The sequence below is a fragment of the Dendropsophus ebraccatus genome, chromosome 15 (genome assembly GCF_027789765.1).
Source record: "Dendropsophus ebraccatus isolate aDenEbr1 chromosome 15, aDenEbr1.pat, whole genome shotgun sequence".
Classification (NCBI taxonomy): domain Eukaryota; kingdom Metazoa; phylum Chordata; class Amphibia; order Anura; family Hylidae; genus Dendropsophus; species Dendropsophus ebraccatus.
This window is the reverse complement of record NC_091468.1, coordinates 70,999,636-71,017,959: the sequence shown is the minus strand read 5'-3', so window position 1 is coordinate 71,017,959 and position 18,324 is coordinate 70,999,636. Positions and strand designations below refer to the sequence as shown.

The 18,324-nt window shown below is 51.3% G+C and overlaps 2 protein-coding genes across 2 annotated transcripts in view; one reads left to right on the top strand and one right to left on the bottom strand.

Annotated features, from left to right (window-relative positions):
• Positions 1–839, bottom strand: part of BUB1 (BUB1 mitotic checkpoint serine/threonine kinase) — a 30,586-nt gene extending 29,747 nt beyond the window's left edge. Inside the window, exon 1 of the mRNA XM_069955183.1 lies at positions 732–839. Within this exon, the coding sequence (XP_069811284.1) occupies positions 732–754 (23 nt within the window). The 5' untranslated portion in view covers positions 755–839. The remainder of the gene's footprint in view (positions 1–731) is intronic.
• A 12,737-nt stretch (positions 840–13,576) lies between these two features.
• The window catches only part of ACOXL (acyl-CoA oxidase like), a 149,835-nt gene continuing 145,087 nt past the window's right edge, over positions 13,577–18,324 (top strand). The window contains exon 1 of the mRNA XM_069955182.1: positions 13,577–13,852. Coding sequence (XP_069811283.1) covers positions 13,734–13,852 — 119 coding nt within the window. The 5' untranslated portion in view covers positions 13,577–13,733. The remainder of the gene's footprint in view (positions 13,853–18,324) is intronic.

Genomic DNA, 18,324 nt, shown 5'->3' with positions numbered 1-18,324 from the left:
ACACACAGGGGGCTCTGCAGAACTACACGTACGAGCACAACACACAGGGGGCTCTGCAGAACTACACGTACGAGCACAACACACAGGGGGCTCTGCAGAACTACACGTACCGGCCCAACACACAGGGGGCTCTGCAGAACTACACATACGAGCACAACACACAGGGGGCTCTGCAGAACTACACGTATGAGCACAACACACAGGGGGCTCTGCAGAACTACACATACGAGCACAACACACAGGGGGCTCTGCAGAACTACACGTATGAGCACAACACACAGGGGGCTCTGCAGAACTACACATACGAGCACAACACACAGGGGGCTCTGCAGAACTACACGTATGAGCACAACACACAGGGGGCTCTGCAGAACTACACGTACGAGCACAACACACAGGGGGCTCTGCAGAACTACACGTACCGGCCCAACACACAGGGGGCTCTGCAGAACTACACGTACCGGCCCAACACACAGGGGGCTCTGCAGAACTACACGTATCAGCCCAACACACAGGGGGCTCTGCAGAACTACACGTACCGGCCCAACACACAGGGGGCTCTGCAGAACTACACGTATCAGCACAACACACAGGGGGCTCTGCAGAACTACACGTACCGGCCCAACACACAGGGGGCTCTGCAGAACTACACGTACGAGCACAACACACAGGGGGCTCTGCAGAACTACACAGAGTGTGGGGATAGGGCGGTTACTATGGCGACCACTTACTGCACACCGCGCTGCACGTCCATGGCGGCCGCCGCTCTCTCCCTACCGCTCGGCTCTCTCACAGTTTCAAATTATCCGCGAAAGCGCAAGTTTAAAATGCGTCTATGCCATAGGCGGATCCCCAGCCAATCAGATTCAAGCTAGGGAACGCCGGAAGTGAGACATATCGCGAGAACGACGCGGAGGAGACACGTGACCCGAGTTTTGAGCCCACGCCGCCATTTTGGTAAAGGGCACGAATGTTTGCTTCATAAGGCAACTATAGTTCAGTGACCTCTCAGCTACACTTATAGATTGAGAAAGAAAAACAACCTGAATTATGAAAACTTAGGTGTAAATAAGAACCAAGCGCTTCTGCCATAGAGACAGAACCGGCGCATGCAATGGGGTCCTTGAAGAGAGGGGCTCCTGGCATGGCCGTTCATCTAATAAGTGATCGACCAGTCATTGGCAGATTTATACAATGATGTGTGGGTTGTTTGTGTAGATACATCCCTTCAGTACGACCATCGCCAGGTGTGGTAACAGCAGAAATGATTAAAAGATAAAATGATTGGTAAATGCTCAAAATTGATCGTTTATCGGCAAATACAAACATCGCTTGGTGGTCTTTTCAGGGTTACACAAAGAATAAACGTAAAATGAATTAGTATAAGGCTCCGCTAATGCCGCATTTTTGTCTCAGTTTGGTTAAAGGGGAAATATTATTCTTTCAAATCAACTGGTGTCAGAAAGTTATATAGATTTGTAATCTACTTGAATTTAAAATCTCCAGTCTTCCATTACTTATCATCTGCTGTATGTTCTACATGAAGTGGTGTATTCTCTCCAGTCTGACACAGTGCTCTCTGCTGCCATGCTTTATGGAGGGCAGAGTTGTGGAGATGAGGGAGGAGATGTATGCAGGGCCGTCTCACCCATTGGGCAAGGTAGGCGGCTGCCCGGGGGCCCTTGCATCCGAGGGGGCCCCGAAAGTCTTTTTGATCCCGCCAGCGCTGAAATAACAGCAGCCGGGGCCTGTGAGAGATCACTATCAGAGGCCCCATGCTGCTGTTACTTCGGCGCTGGCGGGCCGCGGGAGCGGGATCAGCCGGCATCACTTAGTGCCGTCGTATCACCCCGCTCTTCATTGGACGGAGGGCCACAGTGGACGGCCGCACGCTCCGGCCCCGCCTCTCGCCTGTCCACAAGTAGCTGTAGGGGCATCAGGCTTCTCCCCTGCCGCGCTCCTTTACCTCAGGCTGCTGCACGGCCACGGGGGTGAGTATTGTAACCCCCGGAGGATAAATGTGTATGCTTGGGCGGGGGATGGCGGTCTGCAGGGATAGTGTGTGGGGAATAGTGTTGGCGGCCGGGGGGGTTGGCAGTGTGTGTGTGTGTGTAGGAGGAGGAGGATGGGGGTAATGTGTGTGCGTGTAGGAGGAGGAGGATGGGGGTAGTAGTGTGTGTGTAGGAGGAGGAGGATGGGGGTAGTAGTGTGTGTGTAGGAGGAGGAGGATGGGGGTAGTGTGTGTAGGAGGATGGGGGTAGTGTGTGTAGGAGGATGGGGGTATTGTGTGGAGGAGGATGGGGGTAGTGTGTGTAGGAGGAGGAGGATGGGGGTAATGTGTGTAGGAGGAGGAGGATGGGGGTAGTATGTGTAGGAGGAGGAGGATGGGGGTAGTGTGTGTAGGAGGAGGAGAATGGGGGTAATGTATGTGTGTGTAGGAGGAGGAGGATGGGGGTAATGTATGTGTGTGTAGGAGGAGGAGGATGGGGGTAATGTGTGTGTGTGTGTGTGTGTGTGTGTGTAGGAGGAGGAGGAGGATGGGGGTAGTAGTGTGTGTGTAGGAGTAGGAGGATGGGGGTAGTGTGTGTAGGAGGAGGAGGATGGGGGTAGTGTTTGTAGGAGGAGGAGGATGGGGGTAGTGTGTGTAGGAGGAGGAGGATGGGGGTATTGTGTGTAGGAGGAGGAGGAGGATGGGGGTAGTGTGTGTAGGAGGAGGAGGATGGGGGTAGTGTGTGTAGGAGGATGTGGGTATTGTGTGTTGAAGGAGGAGGATGGGGGTACTGTGTGTAGGAGGAGGAGGATGGGGGTAGTGTGTGGAGGAGGAGGAGGAGGATGGGGGTAGTGTGTGGAGGAGGAGTAGGAGGATGGGGGTAGTGTGTGTAGGAGGAGGAAGGGGGTAGTTTGTGTAGGAGGAGGAGGATGGGGGTAGTGTGTGTAGGAGGAGGAGGAGAATGGGGGTAATGTGTGGAGGAGGAGGAGGATGGGGGTAGTGTGTGGAGGAGGAGGATGGGGGTACTGTGTGTAGGAGGAGGAGGATGGGGGTAGTGTGTGTAGGAGGAGGAGGATGGGGGTAGTGTGTGGAGGAGGAGGATGGGGGTAGTGTGTGTAGGAGGAGTAGGAGGATGGGGGTAGTGTGTGTAGGAGGAGGAGGATGGGGTTAGTTTGTGTAGGAGGAGGAGGATGGGGGTAGTGTGTGTAGGAGGAGGAGGATGGGGGTAGTGTGTGGAGGAGGAGGATGGGGGTACTGTGTGTAGGAGGAGGAGGATGGGGGTAGTGTGTGTAGGAGGAGGAGGATGGGGTTAGTTTGTGTAGGAGGAGGAGGATGGGGTTAGTTTGTGTAGGAGGAGGAGGATGGGGGTAGTGTGTGTAGGAGGAGGAGGATGGGGGTAGTGTGTGGAGGAGGAGGATGGGGGTACTGTGTGTAGGAGGAGGAGGATGGGGGTAGTGTGTGTGTGTGTGTGTGTGTGTGTGTGTGTAGGAGGAGGATGGGGGTAGGAGGAGGATGGGGGTAGGGTGAGGAGGATGGGGGTATTGTGTGTAGGAGGAGGATGGGGGTAGTGTGTGTAGGAGGAGGATGGGGGTAGTGTGTGTAGGAGGAGGAGGATGGGGGTAGTGTGTGCGTGTGTGTGTGTGTGTGTGTGTAGGAGGAGGATGGGGGTAGGAGGAGGATGGGGGTAGGGTGAGGAGGATGGGGGAAGTGTGTGTGTAGGGGGAGGAGGGGGGGCAGATGGGGGTAGTGTGTTTTTAGGGGGGCAGATGGGGGTAGTGTGTGTGTAGGGGGGGGTCAGATGGGGGTAGTTTGTGTGTGGGGGGGGTCAGATGGGGGTAGTTTGTGTGTAGGGGGGGGCAGATGGGGGCAGAGTGTGTGTAGGGGGGGTCAGAAGTAATTGTACTGGCTAGGAGCAGGGTTGCAAAGATGGGGGGGGGGGTTGATGGCTGCGGCCGTGGGGGGCCCAATTCGCACCTCTGCCCAGGGGCCCATAATGCTGTTAAGACGGCCCTGGATGTATGGAGGGGCAGAGTTGTGGAGATGAGGGCGGAAATGTATGGGGGGCAGAGTTGAGATAAGGGAGGAGATGAATGGGGGGCAGAGTTGTGGAGATGAGGGAGGAGATGTATGGAGGGGCAGAGTAGTGGAGATGAGGGAGGAGATGTATAGAGGGGCAGAGTTGAGATGAGGGCGGAGATGTATGGAGGGCAGAGTTGTGGAGATGAGGGAGGAGATGTATGGAGGGCAGAGTAGTGGAGATGAGGGAGGAGATGTATAGAGGGGCAGAGTTGAGATGAGGGCGGAGATGTATGGAGGGCAGAGTTGTGGAGATGAGGGAGGAGATGTATGGAGGGCAGAGTAGTGGAGATGAGGGAGGAGATGTATAGAGGGGCAGAGTTGAGATGAGGGAGGAGATGTATGGAGGGCAGAGTAGTGGAGATGAGGGAGGAGATGTATAGAGGGGCAGAGTTGTGGAGATGAGGGAGGAGATGTATGGAGGGCAGAGTTGTGGAGATGAGGGAGGAGATGTATGGAGGGCAGAGTAGTGGAGATGAGGGAGGAGATGTATAGAGGGGCAGAGTTGAGATGAGGGAGGAGATGTATGGAGGGCAGAGTAGTGGAGATGAGGGAGGAGATTTATAGAGGGGCAGAGTTGTGGAGATGAGGGAGGAGATGTATGGAGGGACAGAGTTGTGGAGATGAGGGAGGAGATGTATGGGGGGGCAGAGTTGTGGAGATGAGGGAGGAGATGTATGGAGGGCAGAGTTGTGGAGATGAGGGAGGAGATGTATGGAGGGCAGAGTTGTGGAGATGAGGGAGGAGATGTATGGAGGGCAGAGTTGTGGAGATGAGGGAGGAGATGTATGGAGGGACAGAGTTGTGGAGATGAGGGAGGAGATTTATAGAGGGGCAGAGTTGTGGAGATGAGGGAGGAGATGTATGGAGGGCAGAGTTGTGGAGATGAGGGAGGAGATGTATGGAGGGCAGAGTTGTGGATATGAGGGAGGAGATGTATGGAGGGCAGAGTTGTGGAGATGAGGGAGGAGATGTATGGAGGGCAGAGTTGTGGAAATGAGGGAGGAGATGTATGGAGGGCAGAGTAGTGGAGATGAGGGAGGAGATGTATAGAGGGGCAGAGTTGAGATGAGGGAGGAGATGTATGGAGGGCAGAGTTGTGGAGATGAGGGAGGAGATGTATGGAGGGCAGAGTAGTGGAGATGAGGGAGGAGATGTATGGAGGGCAGAGTTGTGGAGATGAGGGAGGAGATGTATGGAGGGCAGAGTTGTGGAGATGAGGGAGGAGATGTATGGAGGGCAGAGTTGTGGAGAGCTTTATGGGTGAGGGGGAGGAGTTCAAACTAAATTCTGAATTTAATGGGTAACCAGTGCAGCTTGGTATAGCGGCTGGAGAGGAAGATGAGTCTGGCTGCTGCCTTAAGGATAGACTGGAGAGGGGAGAGCTTAGAGAAAGGAAGACCGATTAGTAGGAAGTTACAATAGTCAAGTCAAGTGATAGCAGTAACCCCGTTCTGAGTGCACCAGACCGCCTCATGGCACCCCTCTGGGCAGGGGCAACAGGAGGAGGCTGTGTGAGACAGCCTCCTCCTGCTGCCCAATCGCTGCTAGGGACAGAGGGGGGAGGCAGGGTAAGCATTACGTTCTAGGAGCGTCATATTGCAGGAACTACCTGCTTTACATGACGTTCCTGGAATGTCATTTTGCGGCAAGGGGTTAATTGGGTATAACTGTTGATGAACACCTGAATACTTTCTACATAGGTTTTGTGAATAGAGTGCAGTTACATCCAGTGGCTACAGGGGTAGTCTTCTCTGATTTGTTTGTTTAAAAAGAATTTACCATTAAGTACATCACTTTTTTCTTTATCAATAGCAGACCAATGTGGGGATGCCGGTGGCGCAGTCCTTTTTTTTAAAAGGTTGCCCAATTCCAGCGCTGTTCTTTGGCCATGCGCCGGTTGGGCTCTGTGCATTGGAAGCAAGCCTGCTGCTCCCTAGTAAGACCATATACCCCCCCCCCCCCCCCCTGTGATGCAGCTCCATTGATTCTAATGGAGCCATAACACAGAGACAATGGGATATGGTCCTGCAGCGTGGTTGCCTGTTGCTGTGTTGTGTCAGCTCGATGGGTGTGAATGACTTGGGCACTTGTCACAGTAGCCTGGAGAGGCGTTGGTACTCACCCCTGGTTAGACAGGCACTGCCTCCGCAGGTTTGTATGACCCAAGTGTAACCTGGTGTGTACTGACTGTCCAGGAGTCCAGGAGCTTAACCAGTCCAGGAGCTTAACCAAAATAACGTCCATTTACTGAGATGCTTTTCCAGTGCAAATACAAAAAATAAGGTTTTCGTAACTGCAGGTGAGAGGTAGAAGTAGTTCAAGCAACAGAAGTGAGAGTAGAGGAGTGTCTGTCCAATATAGCTCTGTACTCTGCCAAGATAGTGTAGTTAAGAAGAGAAAAAGAAGAAAACTTGTACTGACGTACTTGACCGCCTATTGCCCTACAGTGCCAGGATATCCGTCCTATTAGGGTAGTACGAGGCCCCAGGTCCCTGCACTGGGTGAAGCAGACTTCCCAAAACTTTTCAGAAGAGCTGTGCTTAACGCAGTAGAATAGGTTTAACTGGGGTGACTGCCCTGTACTTTGTAGTGTGTATCCCTGGCATGGGCAAGGTGATCCTCAAAAGACATCCTTTCCTCCTGAGGGGGTCTAGCACTGCATAATAATGGTGACTACTTGCATCAGAAATCAGTTTGAGTCTCTTGGTCCCTGACAAGAGTCCTGGCCTAAGCCAGGCCCCGGGTTCACTGCAGCAGGAACTGTGTCTGTGTTGCTCTCTTTCTAGTGACTGAAACTAAAAGTAGCCCCTCCCACCAGGAACTAACCTCCTTTTATAGGGTTCCCTTAGCTAAACTGTGACTGGTGGGGCTGTGTGTGCAGAAGAGAGGAGTGTGAGGATAGGACAGAAAAAGAGGGAAAACAGACCTGCACCTTTAATAGGAGGAAAACAACCATGTGACATAACAATGTAACCTATTGTTGCTTTAGCCCTGCACAGAACAGAGCATACAAAAACCCACAGTAGTGACACCTAGTGGGAAAAATACAGAACACCTCTGATCATATCCTACTGTGAGGTGCAATTTACCCAGGGGCAATAACAACACGTTAGTGGCACACATGTACTGGGACACTACAGTCCCACTGGTGCACGGCCAAAGAACAGAGCCTAGCGCGGGAACCAGGCGGCGTTAAAAAAAGAAAAGTCCACGCATCAGGGATCTGCTACCCCCGTACTGATCTGCTACCGAAAAAAAAAAGCCATGTACCTTATGGTAAATTACCTTTAAATTATAGTTACACTTTAAGTCACATTAGTTTACCTTTTACCTTTCACCTTTGATAAATACAACTAGATTATACATTGTGCTTTATTTCAGAGGTGAGAAAACTTTACTTTCCAGAATGATTTTTCAGTTTTTTTCAGAATGGACTGGTTTATTTTTTCAGCAACTATTACTCAGTATTACAGTTACTATGGTAGTAGTGAATCCCGACACAGCCTTCACACATGCAATATGCCTCGGCTCCTCTCTCAGCTTACAGCAATAAGTAGCCAACTCACAGACAACTTTGATCGGGAGACCATTGGTTTAGGTGCTCTGCCTCGTAGAATACACAATGAAGCATGCAAAATAATAGAAGATAGGGCGGCACTCACCAATGAAGCTTGTGGTCTTTATTGTAGTGAATTACATACACCGATCAGAACATACATGGGATATGCAGCAGATGCGGGGGTGTCCCACTAGCAGCTGTTTCACGCTATACAGCACTTTCTCTAGACATATGAAGAATACAGGAGAGCGTTGTCACATGAAGTACAGAACCAGTACTTGCCAGAAATTCATAGCAAGTACTCGTTAAAGTCTATGGAAAAATGGGTTAAAGTCTATGGAAAAATGTCAGTCTGAGCACACATTGTTAAAAAATATGTATCCTTCCACTGTGTGCAGGGACTGACGTTGTTCTATAGACATTAAAGTGAAAGTAGCACCAGATACATGGCTTTGGGCTTTTTACATTAGACCGGTGCCTGTGCGGGGATGCCAGTGGCCTGGTCCCTTTTTGGAACGGACGCCCGCTTCCTGCACACGGCACTGATCTATTCCCGAGCACCAGCTGAGCATGAAGCATTGGGGGTGAGCTGCCGGCCCCCAGTGTGATGAAACCCCCTCCCCTCTGTGACTCCACTGGAATCAATGGAGCTGCATCACAGAAAGGAGATCATCACAATGGGGGCCAGTCTCTAAATGTAAAAGCACAAAGCAACGTGCCTGATGCTACTTACCCTTTAATGTAGCACATAATTATATTAGATTCAAAATACGTCCGCGTGTGACAGCAGCATTATTCGTTATCAAAATACCGCCATACCGTCACCTCAAAAAATGTTACCTATAGGCACCTATTAAACCCTGCACAACACCTAGAACCTCGCTGCGTTTACAGAGCCCCCCCCCCCTTTCTTTTGACAGCTATGTGATCGCAATAAATCTCGGCATCCAAGGAGATAAACAGCCAGGAATGATAGATCAGCTTATTGCCCATTGATTTCTATTGGGCTTTTTAGACAGTCTGTTCTATTGCTGATCCACACTGCAAAAAATAGGACGTGACCTACTGCAGATTGTGATTGTGCGGTTTGGATTACCAATAGAAGTCTATAGGATCTGTGTTTTGTTCCGGACATCACAGATGTCACAAAAACGTGGATCACATCTAAGCAAACTAGTTAATTTTTTTTAACCAGTTCAACATTTCGCTGATGTGGATGTGCGGATACGGACGCAATTACGAACCATATTTCACGGATGATATAGATATATAGATATGAATAGGTCTTGTACTAGCATTATACGGCCATATGTACACGCTGTAGTTCAGGCAATGTTGTCAGCTAAAACCAGCAGTGGAGAAAAACTTTAATGGAAAGATTTGAAACTTTTCTGTTTTTTTTTATTTTTGTTTTTTTGTTTTTAAATCCACACCTGGTTTGGTTAAGAATACTGACCACAATACTGCCTGAAATACCAGTAAAATGTTTTGCATGAAACTAACATAGTTATACTTGTAGGACTCGTCATGCGAAATATTTTAGCAAATTCAATCATTTATCAACCCCCCCCCCTCAATCTGCTGATATTCCCGCTCTGTTCCTCCCATTGGTGACGGAGCTCATTGTCTAGGTTACAAAGCACCACTTCGCTCCAGTGGTCTGGCTGGTATATATATACATGTACGTTTACCACCATTGAGTACATTGTAGATTCTGTCCCCAATCACAGTTTGAACACTGCTGACCGTCATTATCAATTCCTTGGATATCATAACAAAGTGAAGGTTCTGGAGCGGCCATCTTAGTCTCCTGACCTCAGTATCATAGAGCCGCTCTGGGGAGATCTCAAGCGCGCAGTTCATGCAGGACAGCCCAGGAATTTACAGGAACTGGAGGCCAAGAAGATTTGGCGGCTTTAACATCTGAGAACATAAAGAGCCTCATCCACAACTACCACAAAAGACTTCAAGCTGTCATTGATATTAGAGGGGGCAATACACTGGATTAAGAAATGGGGGATGGGAACTTTTCATCCAGGTCATTTGGATGTTTTTGGTTGTCACAATGATTTTAGTGACACTAAATGGCGTCACCAGACCACTAACCAGGAGGGCAGAAACGTTCTTGTGTTATTATTTATATTCTCTGAAAAAAAGGACAAGAAAGCAAACATTCTGCCAGGGTATGTAAATTTTTGAGCACAACTGTACATACACCAGCCAGACCACTGGTTTTAGAGTAGAGTGGTGTTTGGTAACCTAGACAATGAGCTGTCACTGGGAGAAAAGTAGTGAGCTTATCAGGAGAAGGAGACAAGTTTGCTATATAAATATATTGGCTAAAGTATTCCACTTGAGGAGTCCTATAAGTATAACTATATATTTAGAGGGGGGAGTACCCCTTTAATCTTCTTTTTCAAACGCCACTTGAGCTGAAATATGTAAAATTCCCTAATCCACTTGTATCAGCCGGATCATTGTGCGGCTCACACGAACCCCATGGCAGAGAAGCTGCTGGGAATGCAAACTCGCCAAGGAATTCTACAACTCACTCAGGGGACGCAGGAAATCTATTTTAGCTTCAGATTATTGCTGGTTGCAGCAGAATGTTCTTCCTTAAAGGAGAAGTCCGGTGAAAATTATAAAAATCCCCAATATACACTTATCACGGGAAATGCTTTTTCCCTGCACTTACTACTGCATCAAGGCTTCACTTTCTGGATAACATGGTGATGTCACTTCCTGGATAAGTGATGTCACTTCCTGGATAAGTGATGTCACTTCCTGGATAACATGGTGATGTCACTTCCTGGATAAGTGATGTCACTTCCTGGATAACATGGTGATGTCACTTCCTGGATAACATGGTGATGTCACTTCCTGGATAACACAGTGATGTCACGACTCGACTCCCAGAGCTGTGCAGCTGTGGCTGCTGGAGAGAATGATGGCAGAGGGATGCTCAGTGTCCCTCCAGTGCCCTGTGTCCCTCAGTGTCCCCCTGCCATTATCCTCTCCAGCAACCATAGCCCGCACAGCTCTGGGAGCCGTGACATCCCCATGTTATCCAGGAAGTGACATCACCATGTTATCCAGGAAGTGACATCTCCATGTTGTCCAGGAAGTGACATCACCATGTTATCCAGGAAGTGACATCACCATGTTATCCAGGAAGTGACATCACCATGTTATCCAGGAAGTGACATCACCATGTTATCCAGGAAGTGACATCACCATGTTATCCAGGAAGTGACATCACCATGTTATCCAGGAAGTGACATCACCATGTCCAGGAAGTTACATCACCATGTTACCCAGGAAGTGACATCCCCGTTTTATCAAGGAAGTGACATCACCATGTTGTCCAGGAAGTGATATCACTATGTTATCCAGGAAGTGACATCACCATGTTATCCAGGGAGTGACATCACCATGTTATCCAGGGAGTGACATCCCCATGTAACCCAGGAAGTGACATCACTATGTTATACAGGAAGTGACATCACCATGTTATCCAGGAAGTGACATCACCATGTTATCCAGGAAGTGACATCACCATGTTATCCAGGGAGTGACATCACCATGTTATCCAGGAAGTGACATCACCATGTGATCAAGGAAGTGACATCGCCATGTGATCCAGGAAGTGAGGCCTTAATGCAGTAGTAAGTGCAGGGAAAAAAACACATTATAAGCATTTCATGTAATAAGTGTATATTGGGGATGTGTATAACTTTTAGGGGGCAATACAATACTTGAATAAAATTTTTTACCGGACTTCTCCTTTAAGAAAGTATATGGCGGCATACTTTAGGCTATGGCCACGTGATGATCTCCACTGTGGATCTCTCTGCAAATTAACTTGGAATCCAAAGCAAATGTACTTCATTGTAAGTCCTGCTGCTTATGCTAACAGTTCTTAAATGAACGCATTCCTTTAGATTTAAAGGGGTATTCCAGCTGGGACCACTTTTTTTCTGAATGCCCGGGAGGGGGTGGTAAAAACAATAACATCCACTCACCTTTCCTGCTGTAGGCTTCACTCTATGGTCCGTAGGATTGCGTCATCCACCCAAAGAACAAAGAAGTGATGTCAATACTTTGGGCGGATGGTGGAATCTGCCGGACCATAGAGTGAAGTGGATAGTCAAGCAGGAGCGCACACGGAATCCACTGCAAGTTACCCGCATGTGCAAGGGCCCTTAAAGGGCAACTCCAGCTATATTTTTTTATTTCAAATTAACTGGCATCAGAAAGTGCCAGAGATGTGTAATTTACTTCTATTAAAAAATCCTGTCTTCCAGTACTTATCAGCTTCTGTATGTCTTTCATATCTATGTTTATGTCTATGACATACAGCAGCTGATAAGTACTGAAAGATTAGATTTGTTAATAGAAATAATTTACAAATTTCTGGCACCTCGTGATTTTAAATAATAAAAAAAAAAATTTAGCTGAAGTTTCCCTTTTAGGGTATAGTCACACGAACGGACTCGCAGCGAGAATCTCGCTGCGAGTCTGGCAGGTCCTGGCAGTTCCCACACACTATATACTCGCTGCGGTCTGAACGACCACAGCGAGTATGTAATTCTACCGCCCTTAACCCCTTCTGCTCCCTCCCGGCTCCCCCGCTGTAAGCATACATTACCTCTCCTCGCTGCACGGGTCTGGCGTCCTGCTCTCCCGTCCGGCCAATCAGTGGCTGCGGCTGGGCAACACACTGATTGGCCGGACGGGAGCAGAAGGGGTTAAAGAAGCAGTTCACTTTTTATTTTTTTCGCCCCCCCCCCCCCCCCGGGTAGCCGCTGTCAAGTATACTTACAGAAGATGATCGGTGTCCCGTTCCCGTCGGTCAGTTCCGTCCCGCGGTGCCGTTCACATCGGGCGCGCGCTCACTTCCGCCGGCTGCTGCGAGTCCTCTTCTCTGCCCAGTGATTATATGCCGGAAGTCACTCGCTTCCATGCATTCTCTATGGAAGCGTGTGACTTCCGGCGTTCAAATGACAAGGGAGAGAAGAGGAGTCACAGCACTGGCGGAAGTGAGCGCGCGCCCGATGTGAACGGCACCGCGGGACGGAACTGACCGATGGGAACGGGACACCGATCATCTTTTGTAAGTATACATGACAGCGGCTAACCGGGGGGGCGAAAAAAATAAAAAGTGAACTGCTTCTTTAAGGGCGGTAGAATTACATACCCGCTGTGGTCGTTCAGACCGCAGCGAGTATATAGTGTGTGGGAACTGCCAGGACCTGCCGGACTCGCAGCGAGAATCTTGCTGCGAGTCCGTTCGTGTGAGTATACCCTTAGGCTCATGTGGATAACTTGCCGCGGATTCCGTGCGTGCTCCACCCGTCCCACAGGCTCCATTCTATGCTCGGGCAGATTCCACCGTCCACCCAAAGAACTGACGTCACGAATGACAGAATCTGCCAGAGCATAGAATGGAGTCTGTGGGACGGGCGGACAGTCAAGCGTGCGGCGAGCGATGGAATCTGTGTCCGCATGATCTCCGTAGTGTGCACATACCCTAATGGGGGACTGTATCTCCCATCATTTTCCATGGTCCATCCAAACGTTGCGGAGCGCTGATCTTGGCCGCAGCGCTCCCCCCTATTATCCATCCCTATTATCCATCCCTATTGATTGTTTGATGGGCTCTATGGTACATGTTGTCCTGTGTATTCTCCTTCTATTACCAGTATAGCACATATGTCCCCACCTGTCCCCATACTGGGAGTATTTCATCTCCAGATGTTGCATGACTACTACTCCCAGCATGTCTTACACTATAGATGTCACGTGACAGCTGTGATTTGGGAGCCCTGCAGCCTGGATACAACAATAGAGGAGGTCACTTTCCTGTCAGTCAGATGACGGAGCGAGGATCCCGGGACGGGGGATGGATGGATGGAGCGGGGGCGCGCACAGCTCCCGCCCCCTGGGACACAGCGGCTCGGGGGCGCGCACTCCTCCGTGCACGCGCGGGTTCCTATCACAGCTGTGAGAGCGGGGCTGGAGGAGTGAGAGCGGAGCGGCACGGAGGCCACGGGCACCGCACACCGACACCCTGCCGGGATACCCGCCCCGATCCTCGCTGACAGGATGGAGAGAGCGGCGGAGGCGGATGTGGGCTCCCTCTCCCGGTTCCTGGACGGAGAGTTCTGGGGGATGAAGAACGAGCTGAGGAGGCAGATAGCGGAGAGCCCCCTATTCCAGCAGAGGTAACGGGGGCTCCGGGCAGGGATGGGATGTCACAGGGGTGGGATGGGGGTACAGGTGTGTGTGTGTGTGTGTGTGTGTGTGTACGGTGCTGGGGGTACAGGTGTGTGTGTGTGTGTGTGTGTGTGTGTGTGTGTGTATGTATATGTATGGTGCTGGGGGTACAGGTGTGTGTGTGTATGTATGTATGGTGCTGGGGGGTACAGGTGTGTGTGTGTGTGTGTATGTATGGTGCTGGGGGTACAGGTGTGTGTGTATGTATGGTGCTGGGGGTACAGGTGTGTGTGTGTATGTATGTATGGTGCTGGGGGTACAGGTGTGTGTGTGTATGTATGTATGGTGCTGGGGGTACAGGTGTGTGTGTATGTATGTATGGTGCTGGGGGGTACAGGTGTGTGTGTGTGTGTGTATGTATGGTGCTGGGGGTACAGGTGTGTGTGTATGTATGGTGCTGGGGGTACAGGTGTGTGTGTATGTATGTATGGTGCTGGGGGTACAGGTGTGTGTGTGTATGTATGTATGGTGCTGGGGGTACAGGTGTGTGTGTATGTATGGTGCTGGGGGTACAGGTGTGTGTGTGTATGTATGTATGGTGCTGGGGGTACAGGTGTGTGTGTGTATGTATGTATGGTGCTGGGGGTACAGGTGTGTGTGTGTGTATGCATGGTGCTGGGGGTACAGGTGTGTGTGTGTATGCATGGTGCTGGGGGTACAGGTGTGTGTGTGTATGCATGGTGCTGGGGGTACAGGTGTGTGTGGTGCTGGGGGTACAGGTGTGTGTGGTGCTGGGGGTACCGGTGTGTGTGTGTGTGTGTGTGTGTGTGTGTGTGTGTGTGTGCGCATGGCGCTGGAGGTGCAGGTGTGTGTGTGTGTGCATGGGACTGGAGGTACAGATGTGTGCGCATGGCCCTGGGGGTACAGGTGTGTGTGTGTGTGTGTGTGCGCATGGTGCTGGGGGTACAGGTGTGTGTGTACGGTGCTGGGGGTACAGGTGTGTGTGTATGTATGGTGCTGGGGGTACAGGTGTGTGTATGGTGCTGTGGGTACAGGTGTGTGTATGGTGCTGTGGGTACAGGTGTGTGTATGGTGCTGTGGGTACAGGTGTGTGTGCGCATGGTGCTGTGGGTACAGGTGTGTGTGCGCATGGTGCTGTGGGTACAGGTGTGTGTGCGCATGGTGCTGGGGGTACAGGTGTGTGTGCGCATGGTGCTGGGGGTACAGGTGTGTGTGCGCATGGTGCTGGGGGTACAGGTGTGTGTGCGCATGGTGCTGGGGGTACAGGTGTGTGTGCGCATGGTGCTGGGGGTACAGGTGTGTGTGCGCATGGTGCTGGGGGTACAGGTGTGTGTGCGCATGGTGCTGGGGGTACAGGTGTGTGTGCGCATGGTGCTGGGGGTACAGGTGTGTGTGCGCATGGTGCTGGGGGTACAGGTGTGTGTGCGCATGGTGCTGGGGGTACAGGTGTGTGTGCGCATGGTGCTGGGGGTACAGGTGTGTGTGCGCATGGTGCTGTGGGTACAGGTGTGTGTGCGCATGGTGCTGGGGGTACAGGTGTGTGTGCGCATGGTGCTGGGGGTACAGGTGTGTGTGCGCATGGTGCTGGGGGTACAGGTGTGTGTGCGCATGGTGCTGGGGGTACAGGTGTGTGTGCGCATGGTGCTGGGGGTACAGGTGTGTGTGCGCATGGTGCTGGGGGTACAGGTGTGTGTGCGCATGGTGCTGGGGGTACAGGTGTGTGTGCGCATGGTGCTGGGGGTACAGGTGTGTGTGCGCATGGTGCTGGGGGTACAGGTGTGTGTGCGCATGGTGCTGGGGGTACAGGTGTGTGTGCGCATGGTGCTGGGGGTACAGGTGTGTGTGCGCATGGTGCTGGGGGTACAGGTGTGTGTGCGCATGGTGCTGGGGGTACAGGTGTGTGTGCGCATGGTGCTGGGGGTACAGGTGTGTGTGTGTGCGCGCGCGCGCATGGTGCTGTGGGTACAGGTGTGTGTGTGCATGGTGCTGTGGGTACAGGTGTGTGTATGGCGCTGGGGGTACAGGTGTGTGTATGGCGCTGGGGGTACAGGTGTGTGTGCGCGCATGTCACTGGGGGTACAGTTGTGTGTGCATGGTGCGGGTGGGCTGGAGGTACAGGTGTGTGTACACATTGTGCGGGTGGGCTGGAGGTACAGGTGTCGCAGCAGACAGTCAGTGCACCTACCTGTGAGTGCTGGGCAGCTGTCGGGCTGGTGCTGCCTCTTCCTGGTACCTCTAGTGCATCTAGCAGTGGGATCAGGGTATTCTGGAAAAGTAACACTATGTAGGGGGAGATTTATCAGACATGGTGTAAAGTGACACTGGCTCAGTTGCCCCCGGCGACCAATCAGATTCCACCTTTCATTCCTCACAGACTCTTAGGAAAAGGTGGAATCTGATTGGTTGCCGGGGGCGACTGAGCCAGTCTCACTTTACACCATGTTTGATAAATCTCCCCCTATAACTCTCATTCTTATCATTGGCATCGAGAAATGTTACCTGTGCAGCTGCTGGGCCGATGCAAAGTCACTTACTGGGACGTGTGACACTTTAGGCCAGATTCTTACACACCAAATCTGCAGCGGATCCCTTGCCTGTCATTTTCAATCAAATTACACACCTGCAGCGGGAAGTGACAGCCCCCTTAACCCCATTCCCCCCCCAACCCCCGCTGGCTGGTACATACTTTACCTGCTCCACGCTCCGGCTTGTTTCGGGGGCTCTCGGCGTCTGGACATCCCACTCAGCCAATCAATGTCCTGCCTTCTCCGGACCCCGACCCCCGGCATTTGATTCTCCGCCCTTATAGAAGTTGGCTGCAGCCCTAGGGAGTCCTAGAAAACCTACATATAGGCCATAAGATGGCTTCCAACTTCTATAGCTGCGGAGAATCAAATGGCGAGCGTGCGAGATCAGAGAAGGCCGCCCAACCCAAACAGTATTACAGGACTGCTCCACACAACTCCACAGAGCCCTACAAGTATACCTATATTAGCTGAGATAGGAGTACCCCTTTAACCCCTTTAAGTACGAACCCCGTCTGAACTCTGTTCGGACCATCCCTAGTCTGAAGACGTTGAATGCGCTCTAGGACTTACTGACTGACTGGTCCTAGACACAAAGGGGGACATTTATTAAGTCCGGCGTTTTTTACGCCGGACTTATAAATGTCCCCGCGGCTCCGGCGCTACGGGGATTTATGTAGAGGCGGCCTGCCTTTACATAAATCCTGTGCGCTCTGGTGCGCACCGCCAAAAACCTACGCCAGCTGAGGACTGGAGTAGGTTTTTTGGTGTATCTTTTGGCGGAACGGATGGTGAATCGCGCGGACTCTGAGTCTGCGCCCTCCGTTCCGCCTCCTTCACACCCCCTTCCCGGCGCACTCGGTGGAAAGTGACGATTTGCGAATATTTTATTTGCAAATCGGACATTTGCGAATAAAAAAAATACGCAAATCGGCACATTCCGCTGAAAATCATCCGTACGCCGAATGATACGTGTCGCCCAAAGTCTACAGTACTGGACCCAGCAGAATTCTTCTTTCAGTATAGTCCCTTACTTAAAGGTGTTATCCAGCGCTACAGAAACATGGCCGCTTTCTTCCAGAGACAGCTCCACTGGAGCCGTCATTTTCTATGAGCGTCAGACTCATCTGATGCGAGTGCGCCGGGCTTCAGACTGTGATATCTCGGAGGCAGGAGCGGCACTTCGTGCACAGCGTAAGTATAAGGGTCTCTAGCGGGGGGTCGGCTGAGCTCTGCCCTGGCACGAGGGTTAATAGGTTCCCTTTAAATTTTATATTTTGAGTAATTGACTTGCCCAGCCGCTATTATGTTATGTTGGGCAGGAAACGGGGCCTTGGTGCCCAAAACAACCAATCGGAATTTTCTAAGCTTGTGCACAACAAGAATTCTGATCTCTGATTTGCAGCGGACATGGTACTAGCAGTAACTAGGATTTATGGGGCCCCATAGCAAAGAACTATGCGGGGCCCCATGAATCATGTACCCCCCCCCCCCATACTCACATGGCCGGCGCAGAGTCCCCTAGTTGGCCACTGTGCTGTGTGGCTCGTCCGGAGGGGGAATCTGGGGCGGGTGGGTGCTGGTGGCAGCCGCTGCACAAACTGACTGCTCTGTGCTCTATTCGGTGAGGGGGATTTTTGGGCTCTGTACCCAGTGGGGAGAGGGTGTGTGAGCTGGGTGTCGGGTTGTTGGGGCCAGACGCTCTGACGCTCGTGCTGTGAGTCCCTGTGCTGTGGCTGTGGGTCACTAGAGGGAGTATGTAAGTATTGTAGCACATGTGAATAGTGTTGTCAGCTCACCGATTGTTGCTTCTCTGGTGTCCGGACTCACATATCGCTCGATGCGTAAGTATGCAACACTGTAGAAAGACTCGATAATCCAGCACTTTGCAGAGAAGTATGATTTATTCAGTCTTTGCAATATAAACAGCAGAA